Below are 20013 nucleotides of genomic sequence, written 5' to 3'. Positions count from 1 at the left end.
TCAATTCGCTCAGTATGATCGACTTATAGTCACGTACAATGTCCATGATTAGTATATTCTGGATGCTGACTATTTTAGAGTCTTCATTTTGCTCCGAGAGCACGGAAGGCATCCAACCAAGATTCCGCGTTCTCACTAATCAAATTATGGTCGCACGCAAGGCGTACGTTCTATCTCAGGCGCCAATAATAAACAATCAGGCGGCTTGAAGGTACATACTTGACGTGTGACTTGCGCGCTCTTGAACGTGAAATTTTAGGTCTGCCTTGATTTCTTGTGTCACGGGCATTCACTGATTACAACGAAGAAAAACCGAATGGCGCTCTGGGAGCGAAATATGACCCTTGTGATCTCATCGACCTGCTTATGAGCGGCCCGTTGCGGCCACAAGTAGGTGTGCGCGGTCTTCGCTTGCCAGGGTCATTGCAATGACCCTATGATATGATTTTCGCTAATCGGATATTTTGCGCGATATAAGACGACCTCGCGAACTTGTCAAGTCAGTACTTCTGCTCCATGGCGTTTCTACAGGGTGTGAAGCTTGCGTTTACAATATTGGCGCTTGCCACGCCATCCTGGGCAATTGGTGTCGCACCTGGTCAGATCCAAAACTTTGTCACTTTTGGTGACTCCTACACTGATTCCTCGTACTACCCCTCCGCTGACGGAGGCTATTCCTGGCCAACATGGGCGGCGATGTATGGTGACCTTGATCTCTATGGGTTTGCTCGTTCCGGTGCAACATGCTCGAACCTGCTTACTTACAGACCCTTTCCTCCGATCATGGGTGAGTAAGCGCAAATGGTTTGTGATTGTTATCCTGATCACAGTGACCACCCAGGTTGGCAATTCCCTGCTTACCTGAATGAGACGAGGAATGGCACGCTGGAATTGAACTCAAATGAGACAATATATACCATCTGGATTGGAACCAATGATTTGGGTGTCAACGCGTTGCTTACCGGAAGTGATGCCCCCACCACATCAATTGTTCAGGTCAGGCAATGCGCTGTCGATGTCCTAAATATGTTGTACGAGAGCGGTGCTAGGAACTTCATCATGCAGAACGTGAGTGTATGATCGTTGGGCCACTGTGTCTTAAGCTCATTTCGCACATACAGATACTTCCCCTTGACTTGACAATCCTGTACTCTAACTACTCGTACCCCAACACTTACTGGAACTTGGAACGCAATACAACTGGATGGAACGTGCACATGACGGAGCTGGTACGTGCAGGGAATGAAATCACATCCCTCAAGCTCGATGCGCTTCTGCCTACGCTCCCTGATGCTCATATTGGTCAGTCAACATTACGATCTGCTTCGAGAGAACGACTGACCCATAGTAACGCAGCATCTTTTGACTCCTACGGGCTTTTCACCGACATGTATAACAACCCTCAGAACTATTTTAATGGCACTGCGCCATACAACGTAACGGGCTGCATACATTCATGTGTGTACTCTATAGACAGCACGGCAGCACCGGCTTGCACAATCACCAATGGTACTGACGCAGATAGCTTCATGTGGTCAGTCCAAAGACAGTTCCAAATAGCGACCTAGTGCTCACTTTCACTAGGTACGACGAACTTCACCCATCGCAGCAGTCCGCCAGAACCTTGGCTAGGGAGTTGACCGCGGTGATGAAGGGAGAGTACAACCAGTGGACGACGTGGTTGAGCTAAGCTAGTCACACCTGCAGAGTTTTGAAGATAGTGGATACAGCCTCAGAACAACTGGGGACAGCGGGGTCCTTTGATATTTCCCTTGATTATTTTTGGTTATCGATTTGGCGATTTTTCATCATGAGTGAAGTCAATTCTATGACCTATTCTTGAACTTCCGATTTTTACGGGATTCGGCATCTCAGCGAAGCACGTCAGAATTGCTAAATGGACTTGCAGGTGTCATCTGCTAGAACACGAGACCTGCCTAGACTGTATCAAGAAGCGCTCATTGGCAGATAAAAGGAGAAGAGCCAACTAAGTATACAACGAAAAAGCATCTGCTACATGGCTTTAAATTCTTTGGATTGGCTTGCGTACTTATCGTTCATCTTCGTCCTGGGGGTGATAGGCCATCGCTTGCGTCACCAGACTAGATCCCAGTCGCTACCACCTGGCCCGCCGCAGAAACCATTGATAGGGAATTATCTCGACGTCCCCAAGGCGGAGCCATGGAAAACATTCTCGCAATGGGGAAAGCTATATGGTCTGTCCTTAAATGCTGTACCCTTGGAGGTATATTCAATAGTGCAAACAGGCGACCTGGTATACGTAGAAGTTCTCGGGAACAAACTTCTCATCCTAAACGACATGGAAAGTATGCGCGAGCTTCTTGAGAAGAGATCGCAGAAGTATTCTGATAGGCCATCGTTTGTGATGGCCAAATATATGGGGATCGAGAACGTAAGCACATGCAATAGCGCGCTTCATGGCTGAAAACAAATCGACATTGGACAGAATCTGGCATTCGCTCCCTACGGTCCAGATTGGAGGCGAGGACGGAAGCTTGCACATGGAACTGTTAACCAGGAAGCCGTCCAGAAGTATCATTTGCTACAAGAGAATGTTGCCGCTAGATTTTTGAGAGACCTGGTGGAATGTCCTTCAGAAGTCATGAAGCACCTGCATATGTGAGATCAGCTGCGCATCAGCCCATGTTTCCCTCCTGACTTGGCATTACCAAGGGCCACGGCTCAAATCATCGCGTCCATAACCTATGGGTTTTCTATCGACACCCCAAGCAATGCGGTGAGTGAAATACTGGACAATGGCTCCAATCCTTTTCAACTGGGACTTGCAGTACTTTGACGAATTTGCCGAAACGGAGCGAATCGTCCTGAAAAGCGTGGTTCCGGGGGCCTATTTGGTTGATATGATTCCTCTATGTAAGGCTATTTTCACCATGGCAGACAATTAAGCTGAAGGTGATGCAGTATGGTATCTGCCATCCTGGGTCCCATTTAACAGCATACAGCGAACAGCTGAGAGAGGGCGGCAGCGGGTGTCTGATATCGTGCACCATCCGATGGAGCAAGTAGAACAGGATATGAAACATGGAACTTCTTCAGCTTCATTTGTTTCGGATCATCTAGGGGAAGGCGGGAGCGATAAAGTGATCAGACAGCAACTACCTTGGGTAGCGTGGTCAATATATGAAGGTATGTTTTTACCCCATTGACTGAAAAGAGGGATGACATCGTTATCCGACTTCAAGCTGGAAATGACACAGTAAACATTTCATAACTCTGGGATATGCATCTATCTGACCGTGCAACAGACTAGTGGAACCATGCTGACCTTCATGCATGCTATGGCATGTTTCCCAGAGGTCCAGACCCGCATGCGCGAGGAGATACACAGAGTCGTAGGGACTGACCGCCTGCCATCTTTCGATGACAGGGGACGGCTGCCATATATCAATGCAGCGATTAAGGAAGTGTACCGCTGGAAACCCAACTCACCTTTGGGCGCACCAAGGAAATTACAAGATGCGGATGTCTATAGAGGTTTTTTCAATCATAAACGGCCAGGAACACGTTTTGACCTCTTGAGCAGGGTACCACATACCGAAAGGCACTACTGTTATGCCTAATATATGGTGAGTAAGAAATATGTACCCACGGGATGTACTTATCCTTCAATATAGGTTACTCAGTCGGGACCAGGACAGTGGCATAGATCCCGAGGCATTTTCTCCAGAACGCTTTCTTGATACCCACGTAAAGCAAACGGCGATTGATCCTTACAGTTATGCGTTTGGCTTTGGAAGAAGGCAAGTGCGCGTTACAACACGTAATGAAACTCGTTGACAACCCACACCCAGAATGTGCCCAGGGCGTTTTTTAGCAGATAATTCCGTGTTCATGCTTGTAACAAGTATAGTGGCGACCGTGCAGATTTCGATACCCAAGGATAGTCATGGCACGGAAAAGCCATTTGATCCTCCATATATACCCGCAGGTCTGGTCAGGTACGTCCCAGTGAACAGTAAACAGGGGGAGCACTCATGTATTTGTCGATTAAGTTTTCCTTATCCATTCGAAGTCGACATCGAACCGGTGTCTGACAAAGCAGTGGCTGTCGTGAAAGGTAGAGCGACGAGTATTGATTGAATATTCACGTATGTAAGGGGAGCGCGAAGGCTCTGATGGTACAACGTATGAGATCAGCCCTTATTGATGATGTATTAGCTTTCCTTAGATACAAGTGTCACAAACTTACGATGATTCCTGATTTTAGCATATGCTTGCATATCTGAATCGTGTCAGTGAACTGCAATTTGTCCCACACGGAGCACGGAAGTCACGTGCAGCCCGTGACAGACTTTACAGTTCCTCCAAAGTTCCAGTGCACTCGGACCACAAGGTATCCAGTTCTACATGAGCTGTGGGACATTGCAGCACATTTCGATATTTGTGTATAGTAGTAGTACCAGTATCCTATCATAGTATCTTAGTATCCGAGTCAGTAGTACTAATTTCAAATCTAGAGCTGTTCAAGGCAAACCGGGAGTGCGTCCAATAACACCGCCCTTATCCTGAGTTGAACCACGTTTTGGAGTTGGAACCCACGATCCTGTACCGTCACAAGAGCAGTAAGCTCCTAATAATTAGGCCCTACTCCAGATTCTGACTTTATCTCAAACCTGATCCACCAGATTCTGAAAGAAAATGAATAGATCTCTTCATCTCTCCGAATCCTTCGTCATCAGTTGTGGCACAATTACCCTCGATATCGATCAATCTAAAGTCCTCGTTATCTACTTGAGAAAAACAGGCGAATATTGCCTTCCAAAAGGGAGAAAAGATGTGGGGGAACAGCTCGAAGCAACAGCCGTTCGCGAGACGTACGAAGAAACAGGATACATCGTTGAGCTACTACCCCTTCAGTTGACCACCCTTGCTACCCTCCACGGGAATGATGATGTCCGATCTGCGATACCTGGAGGGACAACAGAACCCGTCGCTGTGACGCAAAGGACGACTCAGGGTGTGCTGAAGATCATCTTTTGGTATGCGGCGCGAGGCGATTCTTGTGCCAACCGCCAGATGTATACGACAGAACAAGAAGATGAGGATTTTGATGCCGTCTGGTGTCCAATGGATGAAGTAGTTCAGCTGTTGACATTCCACGATGACAAAACGATCACTGCAAGGGTCATCGAGGCAGCTCGTGGTGGGGGAAGTGGATCTAAGGTACATTGTGCCGTATCTATATAATATACTAATTCTGACGGAAGGCCGCGCCTTCGGTGCGATCAGCGCCAGGAGTGAGCATGTGAATGATGCCCGCTGGAGGCAGTCAAGAGCATCAAAGGTACCTAGTGGCAGTAAGTCGTGAATGCTACAGTGACAATGTACTAACAAAGCGAAGCAGCCGGTCCATTGACCGATTTTCCAAACGTGTCGTCACTCCCTCTTCCCAGTAGCGGGCTTAACGCAGAGTACATCAACCCGTGTATAAAACAGACGGGACAAACAAACAAATATTCAATGATACCACCACATTAGCAAACCAGAAAGCTCGCGGACAGTTGAATGCCTGAACGATGCAGACTCTAACCACACCTTCAACTAAATGTCCGATTGTCTAGACAGCGCCGCAGTGCCAGTGATTTGAATACAAATTTGTGGTTTTACATGTCAGTGCGATGCTACACGGAGAACACGATTGTGAGACAAAGCAGACCCGAAAAAATGTTCACCTTGAGAGGAACCCGACTTGGGAGTTTGTCGTATCGCGATTCGCAGTACTGTTAGAGTTTGGTATTTCACCCTTCGTCATCGTTCGTTGTTCGGGTAGTGCCGACTTCGTATATATACCTACATCGTAGACTGTCCTCGTCTTGTCGTCTCCCGCCATGTTGTAGACACTTCTTACAGCGTTGTTCTCCAGCTTTTACAAGTACACCGAGTAAAACCGCTTGCTATGGAAGCACAGTTCAGCAATTTATTTCCCCAGAAAATGTGACTCAACGTACAGGAAACAGCAGCCGTTCGTGAAATCCAAGTCAGAGAAGAATACTCTAAAAACTTACTTCCGGACCAATCGTTCCTTACTAGTTATGGCTGACTCAGCTCTGACTTTGATCAGTTTCGGTTGGCAGTAGGTACTAGGCTCGTGACCAATCTGTCCTGCAGAGAGATTTCGTCCTGCCTCAGGTGATATATGCTTCCTCTGATGACACCATCAAACTCTGAGCCCTCGAGTCCCGGCTGCTCCTCGCCTCGTTCAATATTCTGTGTATCTACCACATTAACCTCTCACCTGACTCGCGCCAGCTAGTTTACATGCATGGGTCGGATGTCCGGATATTGTAAGATCGAAGTATTCTGAGACGATCGCCGTACGGATCGCCGGTCCAAACCCCGTCCTCAAGCGCCGGTAATCCGATAAACGAGACGTCTCCAACGATCGAACCCCCACTCCCCTCACAAGCTCCCCCATCAGACGACGTACATGCCTTACCTAAACTCCTCCATCGATCCAAACAGCCTTGGTTTCCTCGCTATTCTCCTCGGAGGTAGCAGAGCACACTGCCTTCAAGTTCAATCCTGCCCTGAAGAGGTCGATAGAGACTGGGATGGTCTAGGCATTCTTCAATCCAGAAGCAACATCGAGAGGCTTATCGTCAATGACAAGCTTCGCGCAAGTCTCTGTTCCCTCCTTCATATAGTGAACGAAGAAGCCCCAGGAGATTCCTGGACGGTGATTACTTCCTGCTGCCTTCCATTAGTATACGCTAATTGCCCACAGGATCTCGTTGATAACGATGTGGAAGAAGACACCTGGGATGTTATACGCTTCTCTGGTCGCGCCGCGGATGGTTCTAAACGTACTATCAAACTCTGGAGCCTGGATCACATCCTTCAGGCGTTAAACGATCCTGCCCCACATCTCATCAAGGTTGCTTCGTTCCGAAATGTGCCTTGCTGTCCTCGTTTCCATCCGAGACTGGGATGGACGGCCCTGGTTCATCAACCTCGGCGTGTAGCAGGGGGTTTACTAATATTACAAGATTGAGATATCTTCCTGTTGAAGGACCCATCGACAACGACAAAGTCTCTTCGGTATGCAGTCTTGGGAGTCACCTGCGATTTGCTCCTCACATCGGTTCTGCTGTTCCATACCTCCTCTCACCGATTTCTCGACCCCCCACGTAGTCGACTTCTAGTGAAGTGGCTTGGTCGATACCCTCTCCTTTATCCCGACGCTCTAGACGAAGCAATCAAATCTATCTACAAGTCGGAGACGTATCATCCTACTCTTCGTAAAAATTTGGAGAATGAGATGCATCGGTTAATTTGTCTCGGCGCAGGTGTCTCGCAAAAGTCGGATTCTGAGGCCGATGACGAAACCTCTATCCAGATATCGGGAACATTGTTGGTCACGGGTGAACATAATGACATACAAGGACCCTACAACCGATTCCTATTCGAAGCCCCTCCTACTTTCATCCAATCGAATGACAACACTCCCCTTATTCCCGTTGTCACCAACCCACCGGACCTAGGTTCCGGAGAATTCGAGTTTACTTCCGAGGAGCTGACGAATCCCAGTCCCTTCTCTTCGAATTCACAATCATACTTCACGCATATTAGGACAAAAGGCGGTACTGAATGGACAAATGCCTTCGTCAAAGTGTCATCGGCGGCTTCCATAAAATGGGAGCGCAAGATGCTGCCTGTAATAAGCACTCGTATCTCCCCTGGCATGCTTCCAAATCTCTTGGCATACAATGCCGATCTCAATTCACTCGTTATGACCAGACTTCCTGGGAAACCCTTGAATGACTTTCGTCTTGAATATGCGATGATGAGGAATTGTGAAGATTTAACTTTCAAGTCTTCGCGAGATGCCCTTCGCTGGTTTATGGATATAGAGATTCGTCGTGCGCATGAATATGGCTTGCTGTACTCAGTCGGCAAGGACTTGGCCGACGCTCTAGAAGGACCAGACTCTCCAATACACAAGTTCTATTACGACCGTCTTCACAATGATGTCAGATTCACTAAACATTACTACCCAACCACCCCCGGGTTCAGCGGAGACAACGCAGTACAGTTTGATGATTTCATCGCTCTTCCTTGGAAAATCGATGGCGTGGAGTATCCCCCACTTCAGGAGTCCTTCAGGAAGGCAGAACGCATTCTCGATCCTCATGGTCAAGTTTTACCAAAACTGTGGGCCTGTTTGGGACTAGGAGATGGTCACGGAGGAAACGTGATGATTTCGCCGAAGAAACAGGATCCAGCGATTTATTTCATAGATTACGAAGCTGCTGGACATCATAGTCCTTTCTTAGATCTCGCGAAACCGCTTTACCTCGACGGCTTCTTCCCCGTTATGTATCACGATATCACTTCCACATCCTCCGACCCCACTTTTGAACGCGCTCCGGTTTCGTGGAGGATTGATGACGGCAAGGTTTGCATCGACTTGGATGCACCGCTGAGTGATCTGGACAAAGTCATATGTTTCATGAAGTTGGAATATACCCTTAGACCGCTTCTCGAGTACACTGCCTGGAATTTGGAAGAGCAGATGGAGTCTGCCGGAAACGTTTTGTCAGCCGCTCTGTTATGCTGCGCGCTCTTGACGAGGGACTTCTCCCGGCACCCCGATTCGTTCTTCTTGAACTGTGCTGTTGGTATCTTGCTGTATAACGACCTAAAAGGCTCACTCAAACGGTTCTGTGGGTGGGATAATTGGCCTTGCGTCGTGGAGACATCTATCAATGGTGAGCGTCGCTCATCTTTCTTTTAGCAGATTCTGAAGCGCAGCCAGACAGAGAACTAGCATTGTTCGGTGGTGGAGGCTTCTCTCTCACACCCGAGCAGTTCGATACTCAGTTCTTCAGCATTTTATTTAATAAAGTCGACCTTGAACCGGATTCGGTATTCCTTAAACGATTAGATGACACGCTGCTTTTGCATAAGAAGTTCTCGAAGGATTCCAACGAGTCCCCGGCTGTTGTCGTTCGAAGAATAGGTGATGCGCGGAGAACGGGGATTAGGGTATGCACCGTTCGGAAGCATTTTGGCCTAGACTCACCGTGTTAGGTTGCCCCACATACTTGTATCCGTGAAAGCATCTTTGCGGAGCCCAGAATTGATCATCACTTCCAGTATCAGGAGGTGCAGGAGACCCGCCGCTCACGTTCATACAGAATGACTTTGGTTGATCTTGGATGTTGTATGGGAACTGATCTAAGGAAGTTGGTCGTGGATGGTTTCCCAGTACTGGTACGGCTCACTTGTCGAATCATGTGCTCGGATGCTTATTTAGATGCCCTAGGACATCATGGGGCTCGATATTGAGAACCGTGAGTTTCGTGTCTTTTACAAATTCTTTATTAACATGACGCTTAGGATTCTTTGACATCGGGCGTCTCATGTACAACGAAGGGGACACGCCTTCCATCAAGTTTAAGCAGACCGATGCCCTTGATCCTCTATTCTGTGAACGCAACACCAGTTTGGAAAGCAAGTTCGATTTTGTGCACTCAGCAAATGTCGTACATCTCTTCCAGACTGAGGGGCAACTAGCATTCATACGGTCAATGGCCTTTCTAGCTAAACCTGGTGGACTTATGTGGGGTCGTCAAGTCGGGTTGGCCAATGGACCAGATGGTGCGAAGTACAAGCACAAAGAAGGAAAGGGTACTCGGTTCACAGCTGACGAGTTTAAGGAGCTCATCTTGGATGCTACGGGATGGCGTGAAGAGGATATCTTATATCGCTCTGAGTTGGTCGCGTACAGCGAGCTACGAATGGCGAAGCCTGACAAGAATTGGGTGCTACAGTGGTCAGTGAGGGTGCCCTTCGATAAAACGCCGGGAGCTCGTCGAATTACTGAGTTGGTTGAATAAATAATTGCCCTACGGTTGATCATCGTTTAGCGAATAACCAGGTTTTTGCTCATTTGGTAGTGCTCGTATAAGAGGTGAGGTTATATCCAGCGTGTACTGGCAGGGTGTAGCCAACATTCAATGAGTTCCCCTCATATTCGCCATCTCAGAGCGCTCCCCACTAAAAAACCTTGGCCCAGCGTCAGCGGATAACAAGAGTCCAAACAAATATCTCACAGACTCCCAGCCCGCCCATAACTCTTTTGCCAACTATACTCCCCGGTGCACTAGGACGAGCCATTCTCAGGGCATAGATGCCAGTTGCAGCGAACGCGCCGCTTCCTATGATGCGACAAGACATGCAGTCATTGTACGATGAAACCTGAGGGACGAAGGTAGAGTCGGAGTCAGGTGCTGCGGAACTGGTTGGGTTTGATTCAAGCGCGTTCATGCCCGCTCTAGTTGCGGAAGAAAAGTAGAAAGCAGCCTGAGCAGGGCTTCACGGAAGGACCCCGAAAACAGGGCCCCATATTGTTATGAACGTGAAGTTATGTAGAAAAGAGGGTATTATACTAATGGGTGACTATCCGTAGGGTAAATAATGCGGAATAGATTATAACGGACTTTATAATAAAACATATTTGCAAAAGATAATCTGAATAGAATACTAAACCGTAACGCATATGGAATAAACTAATCTGCGTTTTCTTGGTCAGAACTCCGATGGAAGATATACTGCTACAGTATGCTCTGGTGAACGACGCTGAAGAGATGGCACTTCTCAATGACGAAGAAGACACCACAATGTTAGCAGCCATGCTCGTTGCCGGTGCTGAGCTTGCTCGACTCGATCACATCAATACACGGAACCCTAGAAGACTTTACCTTTGTCGCGCTCACATCAGTAAAAATACACGTTACTTAAGCTGCCTTAAACAGACTTAAAACCCACTTAAGTGACTTTGGCTAAGTCAATCTACTTAGTCAAAATTTCAACTTTAACATGTTCACAAAAAAATTGTTCAGCTATTCTCATATACATATTTTGTTGTGGTTTGCACTAAAAAAGAATAAGATATCCCAAGTGGATGATGCAGGAGAGAGTAAACAATTTCTAGCAAAGTCAGCCAAGTTGATTAAGTAACATGTACTTTTACTGATGCAGCTACTTCCTGATTCAGGAAGTAGCTGACATCAGCAAACTACAATGGCCTTCTACAGCTCCTACAGAGTGCTACAGAGTGCTACAGAGCCACAGCTTGGTCCCTTCTGTACAGCTCTGTACAGAACGTCCCAGCAACGTAGTAAATAAACCAAAACAAAGTCACAATTTTGACATTTTAAAATGCCAACGGCAGGAATTGAACTTGGAATACTACGAGCAAAGTAACAACACACAGCTACCACTGCACCATAGTGCCTTTGATATCCACAAAATACAATAACATTTATACCAATGATACTCGAGCCTCATAATGTTTTCAACAAGTTGTACAATTTCCCCTTGTTCAAATCTATCACTTTTATGTTGTCTAATGTCTCAAAGTTCAAATAGATCTTTTCTTCAGTGAAACATTACACTAAGCCTTAGTTTAGAGCAAAGCTTATTAAATTTTTGTACAACTTGTTGAAAACATTATGAGGCTCGAGTATCATTGGTATAAATGTTATTGTATTTTGTGGATATCAAAGGCACTGTGGTGCAGTGGTAGCTGTGTGTTGTTACTTTGCTCGTAGTATTCCAAGTTCAATTCCTGCCGTTGGCATTTTAAAATGTCAAAATTGCGACTTTGTTTTGGTTTATTTACTACGTTGCTGGGACGTTCTGTACAGAGCTGTACAGAAGGGACCAAGCTGTGGCTCTGTAGCACTCTGTAGCACTCTGTAGGAGCTGTAGAAGGCCATTGTAGTTTGCTGATGTCAGCTACTTCCTGAATCAGGAAGTAGCTGCATCAGTAAAAGTACATGTTACTTAATCAACTTGGCTGACTTTGCTAGAAATTGTTTACTCTCTCCTGCATCATCCACTTGGGATATCTTATTCTTTTTTAGTGCAAACCACAACAAAATATGTATATGAGAATAGCTGAACAATTTTTTTGTGAACATGTTAAAGTTGAAATTTTGACTAAGTAGATTGACTTAGCCAAAGTCACTTAAGTGGGTTTTAAGTCTGTTTAAGGCAGCTTAAGTAACGTGTATTTTTACTGATGTGAGCGCGACAAAGGTAAAGTCTTCTAGGGTTCCGTGTATTGATGTGATCGAGTCGAGCAAGCTCAGCACCGGCAACGAGCATGGCTGCTAACATTGTGGTGTCTTCTTCGTCATTGAGAAGTGCCATCTCTTCAGCGTCGTTCACCAGAGCATACTGTAGCTAGTGCTGCCGTGGTCCGGTTTGGTCCGGTTCAGGGGGTCCTGGATGAGAACCGAGAACCGAACTGTGGTCCGGTTCTGTGAAATCTTCGAACCCAGAACCGGACCATAGAGAACCGTTCTCTATGGTCCGGTTCGGTTTTTTTCTGGTCCGAACTCGAACTGAACCCAAAAATTTTCAGTAGGGTGCACAAAAAACATTAACGAAGTACTAGTCTACACATTGAGTAGCTAATCTAATAAAAATAGCTGCATACTTCTGGCTCAACTGCTGCCAAGAAACCAACCAGGCACAAGTGCAAACAAGAGTCGGCTGGATGTCTTCTCAACTGCAGCCATTCCCTCCGCGGGGCCCAACACAGATTTACACGAGAACGCACCATCAAACCATCAGCAAGCACAATTTTGGAAATGTATAGTGCGTGCTTAATCACGTATGTCTCTTCTGTAATGTCTGTGAAGAACACCGCTGGCCCGAACTGACTGCATCAGGAAACCCTCCCAAGGCAAATTAGGGAGAATTCACAAAAATTCGTAACATTAGCACAATCACAGCTATTTATGAAGAAAGTAGCTAAAGATGATAATGTTAGATGAGTTTTTTTCTCACATAGTAAGAGTTATTGAGCATTATCTAAACATTGAAAAAGTATATCTATCTATGTACGAGTTCAACCAGAAGGTGTCACAGTCCTTGAGTACTGTATCACTCGTCCACTCTCATTGGGCCATAACACCGAACCTCGGTATAAGATGAACACTGCGCTCAATGTCAGCAATCGACACAATACTAGCCATGGTGTCACCACCGCGCAGTGAACGCGAGACTTTATATAGTCCGCTATTGCGGTCTGGAGCTGGTGAAAACAGTGTGAACCACTCGACATATGCAAGGTGAGTAGGAAGATGGATTGTTGGTGGGAAGAGCAGTGGGATGCACTTTGGTGGTAAGGTGAAAATCACTCGAACTTGACCGACACGGAATTCTATGATCAGTACAAAGTAAGTATTCCATAGTAACACTGACTGACAGTTTACACACCTTGAAGATCCTTCGAATTCGCACCCAGCCTCACTAGAGCTGTATCAGATCGGCGAGCAATGACATGGGAGCCAAACTTGCGTCGTGGTTTTGCATGGACACTGTCCAAAGTAACGTGTGCATTGCCATGGCCGCGGGCATCAACTGAGCACCACTTGATCTTATGAAAGACAGGCAGTCAATGGAACGGAAAATGGATGTCGTGTGCCAGTACATCGAGTGCGTGACCGTGAAGTGGTGTGGGATCATTTCCTCGACTCTGCTGAGCAATATAGCATGCAAGAGCATCTCAAAAATGAGTAGCACCATAGTCCGTAGCCAGCGTTTCGAGGCTGACGGACTTCGCGCTGGGGTGTTTCACCATGACTTGTTTACGACTGAATGTCATATCTGGTGGGCGTGAATGGTAAGGATCCAACTCGTGGCTACCAGCGAGTCGCCAACTAACATATTTTCGATGTCGTAATACTTTCTCCTTTCGTTCAAGCCAGTGGGTCATTTGGAAAACTCGTCCTTGTGATTTGTAGCGTGGTAGGCATCTTTCGCCAAGTCGATATGGAGCCGTTCTGTGTACTCTGTGTTATAATTGTCAGTTGAGCCGAACTGCATGATCATCCGAGGATAGTGACGAGCAGCATGCAACTTCGGTAGGTTAAAATTGGTTCGAATCCCGAGATTGACGAAAATGAGCTTGTTCTCATGAAAAAGGTCTAGCGCCTCGTCCAGTAACTGAAGGGTCTCAGTGCTATGGCAAGGGTATTGCGCGAGGTACATGAAGTCGAGTAGCCCCCATACAGCTCGTAGAAGGCGACCTGAATTGAGATTGTTGGGCAGACAAATGTCAATTATGATGCCGAGGAGGAAGCGGCATATCTGCGCATGTTCGGTGCCGCTTACACACGATAAGGTGGTGATACCTTTAGTGAATAATCGAATGTGATGGTTGGGAGGAAGCCATCGACAATGAGCATCGATTTCCGTGGCTCCACAAGCGGCCTCTAACCATGCCAAAAGGTGTTTCACCAAGCCCTGATATAGCTGATGCAACACATCAGGCGTGACACTCTGAAAAATGTTCGCAAACGGGAGTTTCTCCCAGAAAGGATGTATCACAGGTTTGATTCCTACTGTGGCACATGCGCGAACAAAGGCAAGATTTCCTTGATCGAGTGCCGCGAGTGCATCCAGCACCTCACCTATTTTTCGAAGGTGAAGTTGTACTGTATTGCTTTCCATGTTGTCCTTCTCAACATCACATTTCAGGCAGTCACCGAACTTGATTCCTGTCGCGAGAAGTTGCTCTGGATAATCACCGACAAAACTCGCAAATAAAGGGTGGCAGCGGCGAAGAGCACCATCTCCAGTGCACATATTGATGCCCTCTAATCCAGCATGTTCCAAAGGAGCAAGCACACAACTCAGGCAAGCGTGATATAGGTTGGCGATAGACCGACGGCGTGAAGCCTTGTTGGCGATGTGTTCGAGACGAGTAGTTGGTAGATAGGCCAGAAGAATGTGAGCACTGTGCGAAGGTTTGCAATGAATTTCCTTTGGGATATTACCAATGGTGAGATACACCGGGTATGCAGACTTGTTGCGAAACATAGTGACTTGCGTTTTGTCCGTTGAGATGATAATCGGAATGATGGTCCCACCCGGACAATGCTGATCAAGTTTTTTCTGAGGCATTGTAAGTTACGAAGTCCAATTGATGTCACATTAAGAGTTCTTACCTGCATGTTCCACCACCACTTTCCAGTATGCATGTCATGAAACAGACGAACAGTCTGATCTTCATCAGTGTAATGGTGCTCCGGCGCGAATGTAAGGTATCTTGCGAAGTCGGTATCGCCGTACAGTGACTTGATGCATTCAATGATGTCGCGGTAAATACACATCAAATGATTCTCCTGCGACGACGACCTGCTCCCGTTGGAACTTGGGGCGTCCAGTTGGAAGTTCGTGGTCGATAATCTTGTTCAGTTCATTGGTGTTCTTGAATGACAACCCTAAACGTTCACTAACCTAGTAATATTAGCTATTAATGAGTAGTACTCGTGAAGCGAAAGAAACTTACTCCATCAATGGAGAGCAGGTCCGTAAATGCTGTAGACGTTGCTCCGCGAACTTTCGCCCATCTCGCAACCTCCCATTTGATCTGAGAATTAAAAGGATGGTATGGATTATCATCGTTGGCGAGATGTGCCCCATATGCCATGTTGGCGCCATGGTCAACGGAACCATGCGACATACTTTGGCCAGCGCATGGATCAGGATAAGGCACCCTAACAAAACCAGACCGGCCTTGTACGCGAGCCTCAACGTCGTGACGAGTGTCCTGTTGAATATCCTCCAACTCGTCATCTGCGAAGGCAAACACATCATCCTCCGGGTCGTAGTCTTCATCAGCCTGAGGTTGCAATGGTGCAGCCTCCCATTCAGGTTCGAAGAGCAGATGGTCATCAAGATCATCCTCGAAATCACTATCACCTGCATGCTCAAACTTGTCCTCATTGCCAATTCCGGTGTAGTCTCCCTCATCCATGGCAAGCTCGGCTTCGTTGTTTGTTCTTGATCGCGACTGGCTGTAAAGTGTGCGACAACGTGGGTCACGACTCTTTGCAATATGCTGGCTGAGACCAGTCACAGTGAGATCATCACAGCCACAAGCTGAACATGTGCGGTAACCTGGATCATTCATACTTATGAAGCTGAAGTGATACGAGTGGGGGATGAATATGAATATGACGAGTGGCTACTAAAGACTAACCAAGGGTACCAATACGAGTGGGGGATTTGGCCAGGAGGGATGACAAAGCTGAAACAAGGGTGTGGTAAGTAATGGCCCGAACAAATACTAAGTTCAAGGACTAACCCACCTTAGTAAAGTTACGGTATATGCGAATATGAATATGACGAGCGGCTACTAAAAACTGACCGACGGTGCAGAATGATAGCCCATTTGCGAATGAGGAACACTCTACTCTGGGTATTCCGAAATGGGGAAGGGTGGGTAGGTATTATGGGACCATGTACAGCAGCCATAGCGAGCAGAATGGGCTGGATGATGGTGTCATGAAGAGATGGTCCAATTTGCCGTCATTGGTGGCTGGATCAACCTAGCAGATATTAGCACTGCAGGGTAGTCAGTGCCCAATCAACCATATGAATATGACGAGCGGCTACTAAAAACTGACCGACGGTGCAGAATGATAGCCCATTCGCGAATGAGGAACACTCTGGGTATTCTGAAATGGGGAAGGGTGGGTAGGTATTATGGGATCATGTACTGGGTATTCCGAAATGGGGAAGGGTGGGTAGGTATTATGGGACCATGTACAGCAGCCATAGCGAGCAATGATGGTGTCGCGAAGAGATGGTCCAATTTGCCGTCATTTGCAGGGTAGTCAGTGCCCGATCAACCTAGTAAATATTAGCACTGCAGCCAGCAAAGTGAGGGAAAACATACTAAGTTGTGCTTTGATGGTGGTGGTACTGGTACAGGCTCGTGTTTTGGGATACCTGGGGATGACGATGAGAATCCGAGTCATGGGATACCTGGGGATGATGATACCTGGGGACGACGATGCTGATGGGGCAGTGTCCTGAAAGTCAGGGACAAGCCTACAGCGCCGCTGATACAGTGCTGGCAAGATACAGTGCCGGCGAAAATACAGTTTAGTGCCCTTCACTGCTGCTACATAATTGCCCTGTTACATTGCGTTAGTAAAATTTTCAGTCCCATTCCCTTCTGTTTGACCATCACTCACACTCGTTTTTAGAAAAAATCTGCATGGGTCCCTCAACGCTCCTTTATTCTTTTGAGTCTCAAAAACAAAGAAATAATAATAAATGACTTACCTCGGCAGGATCAAGGTAAGTGAGTATAAGCAACTCGGCAAGTGACTGACTGTGAGGCTTGACAGAAGCGCGTGGTGCCAAGAAAAAAGCTATCAAAAACGCAGGTGAGCGACTGAAAACACCATCAATAAATCAAACTGACCTGAGATTCAGTTTGGAAGCAAGACAAACCAAGACACAAGAATGCTACAGTGACATCAGGCCAAGACCATCCTGCCCCCAAAAAGAGAACTGGCGCGTCACCGGCGCCTACTCCAAGTCGGAACTCCAGCTCCACTGGCAAGTCAAACAGGACTGTGGCATCAAGAAAGCCGTCAACACTGAGTCTGTTGATACACTTAAAACTTGGTTATGGTACTTACATTGGGCACTGGCAGAGCGTCATCGCGACATGGTGGAGAGCGACACAGATGATGACTTGCTGGAAGCTCCACTGATGGTTGAAGGTCAGCCTAGGTCACCGTGACAAATAAGGAAGTTCAAGTCTCACATAATCATCGTGTGCAGCGCAATATCGACGACCAGCGAAACTCTGCTGAACTTATGCTATGCAAGATGTGGCATTGCCTAAAGATGAAGATGAGCAGAGTGCTGACTCTGATGCGAGTCTGCCCAGGGACAAACCGAGTCGGGATGGCTTACTAACTGATTCAGATGGTAATGAGAGCAGTGCCACTGACGGTGAGGATGAAGATTTGGCTGCAATGAGGCTTTCAGATGAGGTCAGCTTTGCTATATCATATGCTTGTGAACTCACGTTTGAAACTTTGAAGGTCATGTCGGTCGTCACCAACAAGCAGCAGGTAGCATCAAAATCACGTGGCACTTCAAAAGCCGAGTTGGCCCGAGATCGCAAACAAGCAGTAGAGACTCCTACCTGGGCCAATTTGGATGTTGAATGTGCAGTTTCGGAGTCCATTGAAGATCCCTTGACTGGTGGCGACTCATCAGAATTTCAACTTTCTGACAACAAAGGCACTGCACCAACTCGGAAACTTACTTCTGATGCGAAGACTCGGAGTATCGCCTCACTCGTTAAAACAGAAAGTGGAAAGGTGAAATTACTTGATCAGAACTTAGAGACTCGCAGAGTTCTTCAGTCCGCAATCGTGGAAGTCAAGTGCCACCTTTATTTCGCCAACGGCTATCCTGAACTGGTTGACAAGAACCAAGTCACACTGCAAGCATTGATAGTAGTCGCCGAAAAACGTGGTGCGCATTCAATCAAAGAACGTCTTCAATCGGACGAACAGTATGCGTCACAACTCGGTAGCTTGGTGAGTTCAACTCGCACCTTTTCATATCAGTCTCTAACCATATACGAGGTGGATGCTCGTGTTCCAATATTGCGCCGTGAGTTGAAGGAAGACGCATGTGCGCATGCCGATGGTTACTTTCGCCTTGGACACACCGATACTGGGAAAGCTGCAGCGAGAAGGCTATTGGATAAGTTTGCATATATATACGCCTTGAAGTTTGATGTAAGATCTCTCCCCTTGCCTGTACTACTGACATTGTTGAAATTATACAGATCAATAACGAGGCTTCGCCCATTGGAAAGAAGCCCTACCAGGGTGAACTCTTAATTTTCGTAATATATTGGCAGCTCTTTCATAGCTCGAAATCCATTGCCATCAAATTTGCGGAATGCTTCGTCGAAATCGCCAACAACAAAGGCCAGCGCCCCGAAGTCCCTATCCCTTTGCTGGCATTGGTTGCAACTGCGGTAATGTGGTTGTCATCATTGTATGGATGTGCTGTTTAACCTCGTTGCAAAGGTGTATGCAGCCCTTCTGTGGAAGTCGCAAGGTTCATCATCGAAATTCAACTTTACAGGAAATTTATTCAGCGAGACATACAACTATCATGTCAGGTTCCTGGAAAAACTGAAGAAGGACGCACCTGCGAAATTCCACTGTATGATGGCCGACATCTATGAGGCTGCACAGTGAGTTCCACTTAGGTAGTATTGCCTCGATGCTCACTCTGCTTGCAGGAAGTTGCGATACAGCGGCGCCGCTGCTGGTGGCCATGCTGCTGAGCTCGAAGCATTCGAGTTACTTGACCTCGACAATATGGAAGAAGACTGAATCGTCCCCTGCTCGTTTTCATAGTGTACAATACAGAATCGTGAAGCTGATACATAGTCTCCCAGTTGGTCATAGCGCACGCTGTTATTTAAATTAGTGTACTGCCCATATACCCATTTTTAATCAAATTTAATTTCGTTCTTGTATCTTATTCTGTCTGATTCGGTTGGAATTCTTGTCTAAGATCAAAAAATCAATTCTAAAAGTCATGCTAATGTGTTTGAATTACTGAAAATAGTTGCTAATTCTTGTGTTTTTATCAGGGGGTAAAAAAACCGAGCTAAGCTAGCTAAAACTCGAATTTGTAAAATTTAGATATAATGACGCAGGATTAGTTCGGATTAGTTCTAATGTTACATCTTTAAGTAAATTTGTCTGGGGAGGGTTTTCCTGATGTGCGGTGCTCACTAACAATAACAGGACAGCCACCACAGCAACATTCACCCATACCAAAAAGCCGGTGATGCTATCGATTGTCTAGGCGATAAAGAGAGGGCGAGGAATGAGTGGTCACAAGAAAACATTAAAGGACAGGCAAGTGGTATTGACGCGTTCTGACAGCGAACTTAACATACCTTATGTAGGCCAGCTTGCTGTCGCGTTGCGCCTCGTCAGGGATGACACCAATGTGGCTGCCACAGCCAGGGAGGCTGAGAAAGAACTCTTGAGATGGCATCTGGTGAAACTGGCGCAAGAAGGGGATTGATGTGTATCTTGTGGAAGGTGTACTGGCGATGTTGCGCGGACACTTTGCTGATAGATCTTGCCCTGAAGTCATGAAAGCCTT

At 46.8% G+C, this 20013-nt stretch overlaps 8 protein-coding genes across 8 annotated transcripts; 6 read left to right on the top strand and 2 right to left on the bottom strand.

The window, feature by feature from the left end:
• Positions 1–516: 516 nt before the first annotated feature.
• Positions 517–1690, top strand: F5147DRAFT_588919 (carbohydrate esterase family 16 protein; the record flags this gene model as incomplete). Its single annotated transcript, XM_041432126.1, has 5 exons — positions 517–787; positions 842–1068; positions 1122–1302; positions 1357–1534; positions 1585–1690. 5 exons carry the CDS (start codon positions 517–519, stop codon positions 1688–1690), a joined length of 963 nt encoding a protein of 320 aa, XP_041284705.1.
• Positions 1691–2012: 322 nt separating this feature from the next.
• Positions 2013–4221, top strand: F5147DRAFT_841702 (cytochrome P450). Its single transcript, XM_041444402.1, has 12 exons — positions 2013–2216; positions 2268–2413; positions 2468–2640; positions 2695–2758; positions 2811–2895; positions 2944–3168; positions 3225–3238; positions 3288–3516; positions 3566–3608; positions 3657–3782; positions 3834–3980; positions 4035–4221. Exons 1-12 carry the CDS (start codon positions 2018–2020, stop codon positions 4120–4122), a joined length of 1539 nt encoding a protein of 512 aa, XP_041284704.1. The 5' UTR covers positions 2013–2017; the 3' UTR covers positions 4123–4221.
• A 337-nt stretch (positions 4222–4558) lies between these two features.
• F5147DRAFT_88055 (NUDIX hydrolase domain-like protein) lies at positions 4559–5444 on the top strand. Its single transcript, XM_041444445.1, has one exon. The coding sequence runs from the start codon at positions 4681–4683 to the stop codon at positions 5227–5229; it is 549 nt and encodes a 182-aa protein (XP_041284703.1). The 5' UTR covers positions 4559–4680; the 3' UTR covers positions 5230–5444.
• A 1025-nt stretch (positions 5445–6469) lies between these two features.
• F5147DRAFT_588916 (uncharacterized protein) lies at positions 6470–8776 on the top strand (the record flags this gene model as incomplete). Its single annotated transcript, XM_041432125.1, has 4 exons — positions 6470–6718; positions 6767–7010; positions 7035–8496; positions 8614–8776. The coding sequence occupies 4 exons, from the start codon at positions 6470–6472 to the stop codon at positions 8774–8776; spliced, it is 2118 nt and encodes a 705-aa protein (XP_041284702.1).
• A 233-nt stretch (positions 8777–9009) lies between these two features.
• Positions 9010–9910, top strand: F5147DRAFT_730049 (uncharacterized protein; the record flags this gene model as incomplete). Its single annotated transcript, XM_041439382.1, has 3 exons — positions 9010–9255; positions 9308–9335; positions 9382–9910. Coding segments are annotated over exons 1-3 (599 nt in total), but the record flags the coding sequence as incomplete, so codon positions are not given.
• Positions 9911–10021: 111 nt separating this feature from the next.
• Positions 10022–10236, bottom strand: F5147DRAFT_533259 (uncharacterized protein; the record flags this gene model as incomplete). Its single annotated transcript, XM_041430113.1, has 2 exons — positions 10022–10050; positions 10098–10236. Coding segments are annotated over 2 exons (168 nt in total), but the record flags the coding sequence as incomplete, so codon positions are not given.
• Positions 10237–12863: 2627 nt separating this feature from the next.
• Positions 12864–15526, bottom strand: F5147DRAFT_792834 (uncharacterized protein; the record flags this gene model as incomplete). Its single annotated transcript, XM_041443108.1, has 9 exons — positions 12864–12934; positions 12971–13219; positions 13276–13419; positions 13582–13652; positions 13784–14148; positions 14173–14955; positions 15009–15137; positions 15172–15300; positions 15353–15526. The coding sequence occupies 9 exons, from the start codon at positions 15524–15526 to the stop codon at positions 12864–12866; spliced, it is 2115 nt and encodes a 704-aa protein (XP_041284699.1).
• Positions 15527–16559: 1033 nt separating this feature from the next.
• On the top strand, positions 16560–19226 carry F5147DRAFT_781952 (uncharacterized protein; the record flags this gene model as incomplete). Its single annotated transcript, XM_041442723.1, has 11 exons — positions 16560–16592; positions 17058–17151; positions 17202–17240; positions 17290–17460; positions 17514–17582; positions 17692–17858; positions 17910–18413; positions 18462–18617; positions 18668–18862; positions 18915–19084; positions 19133–19226. 11 exons carry the CDS (start codon positions 16560–16562, stop codon positions 19224–19226), a joined length of 1692 nt encoding a protein of 563 aa, XP_041284698.1.
• Between the last annotated feature and the right edge of the window lie 787 nt (positions 19227–20013).

Source organism: Suillus discolor, assembly GCF_016758755.1.
Source record: "Suillus discolor strain FC423 chromosome Unknown F5147scaffold_165, whole genome shotgun sequence".
Classification (NCBI taxonomy): Eukaryota; Fungi; Basidiomycota; class Agaricomycetes; order Boletales; family Suillaceae; genus Suillus; species Suillus discolor.
This window is presented reverse-complemented; position numbering and strand designations above follow the sequence as displayed.

Bases quoted from the DNA above. Each gene is read 5' to 3' on its own strand.
- F5147DRAFT_841702 (XM_041444402.1), top strand. From the start codon at position 2,018: ATGGCTTTAAATTCTTTGGATTGGCTTGCGTACTTATCGTTCATCTTC. The intron at 3,609-3,656 runs GTGAGTAAGAAA...CCTTCAATATAG, and splicing joins ACTGTTATGCCTAATATATG to GTTACTCAGTCGGGACCAGG. The intron at 3,981-4,034 runs GTACGTCCCAGT...TTGTCGATTAAG, and splicing joins ATACCCGCAGGTCTGGTCAG to TTTTCCTTATCCATTCGAAG.
- F5147DRAFT_88055 (XM_041444445.1), top strand. From the start codon at position 4,681: ATGAATAGATCTCTTCATCTCTCCGAATCCTTCGTCATCAGTTGTGGC.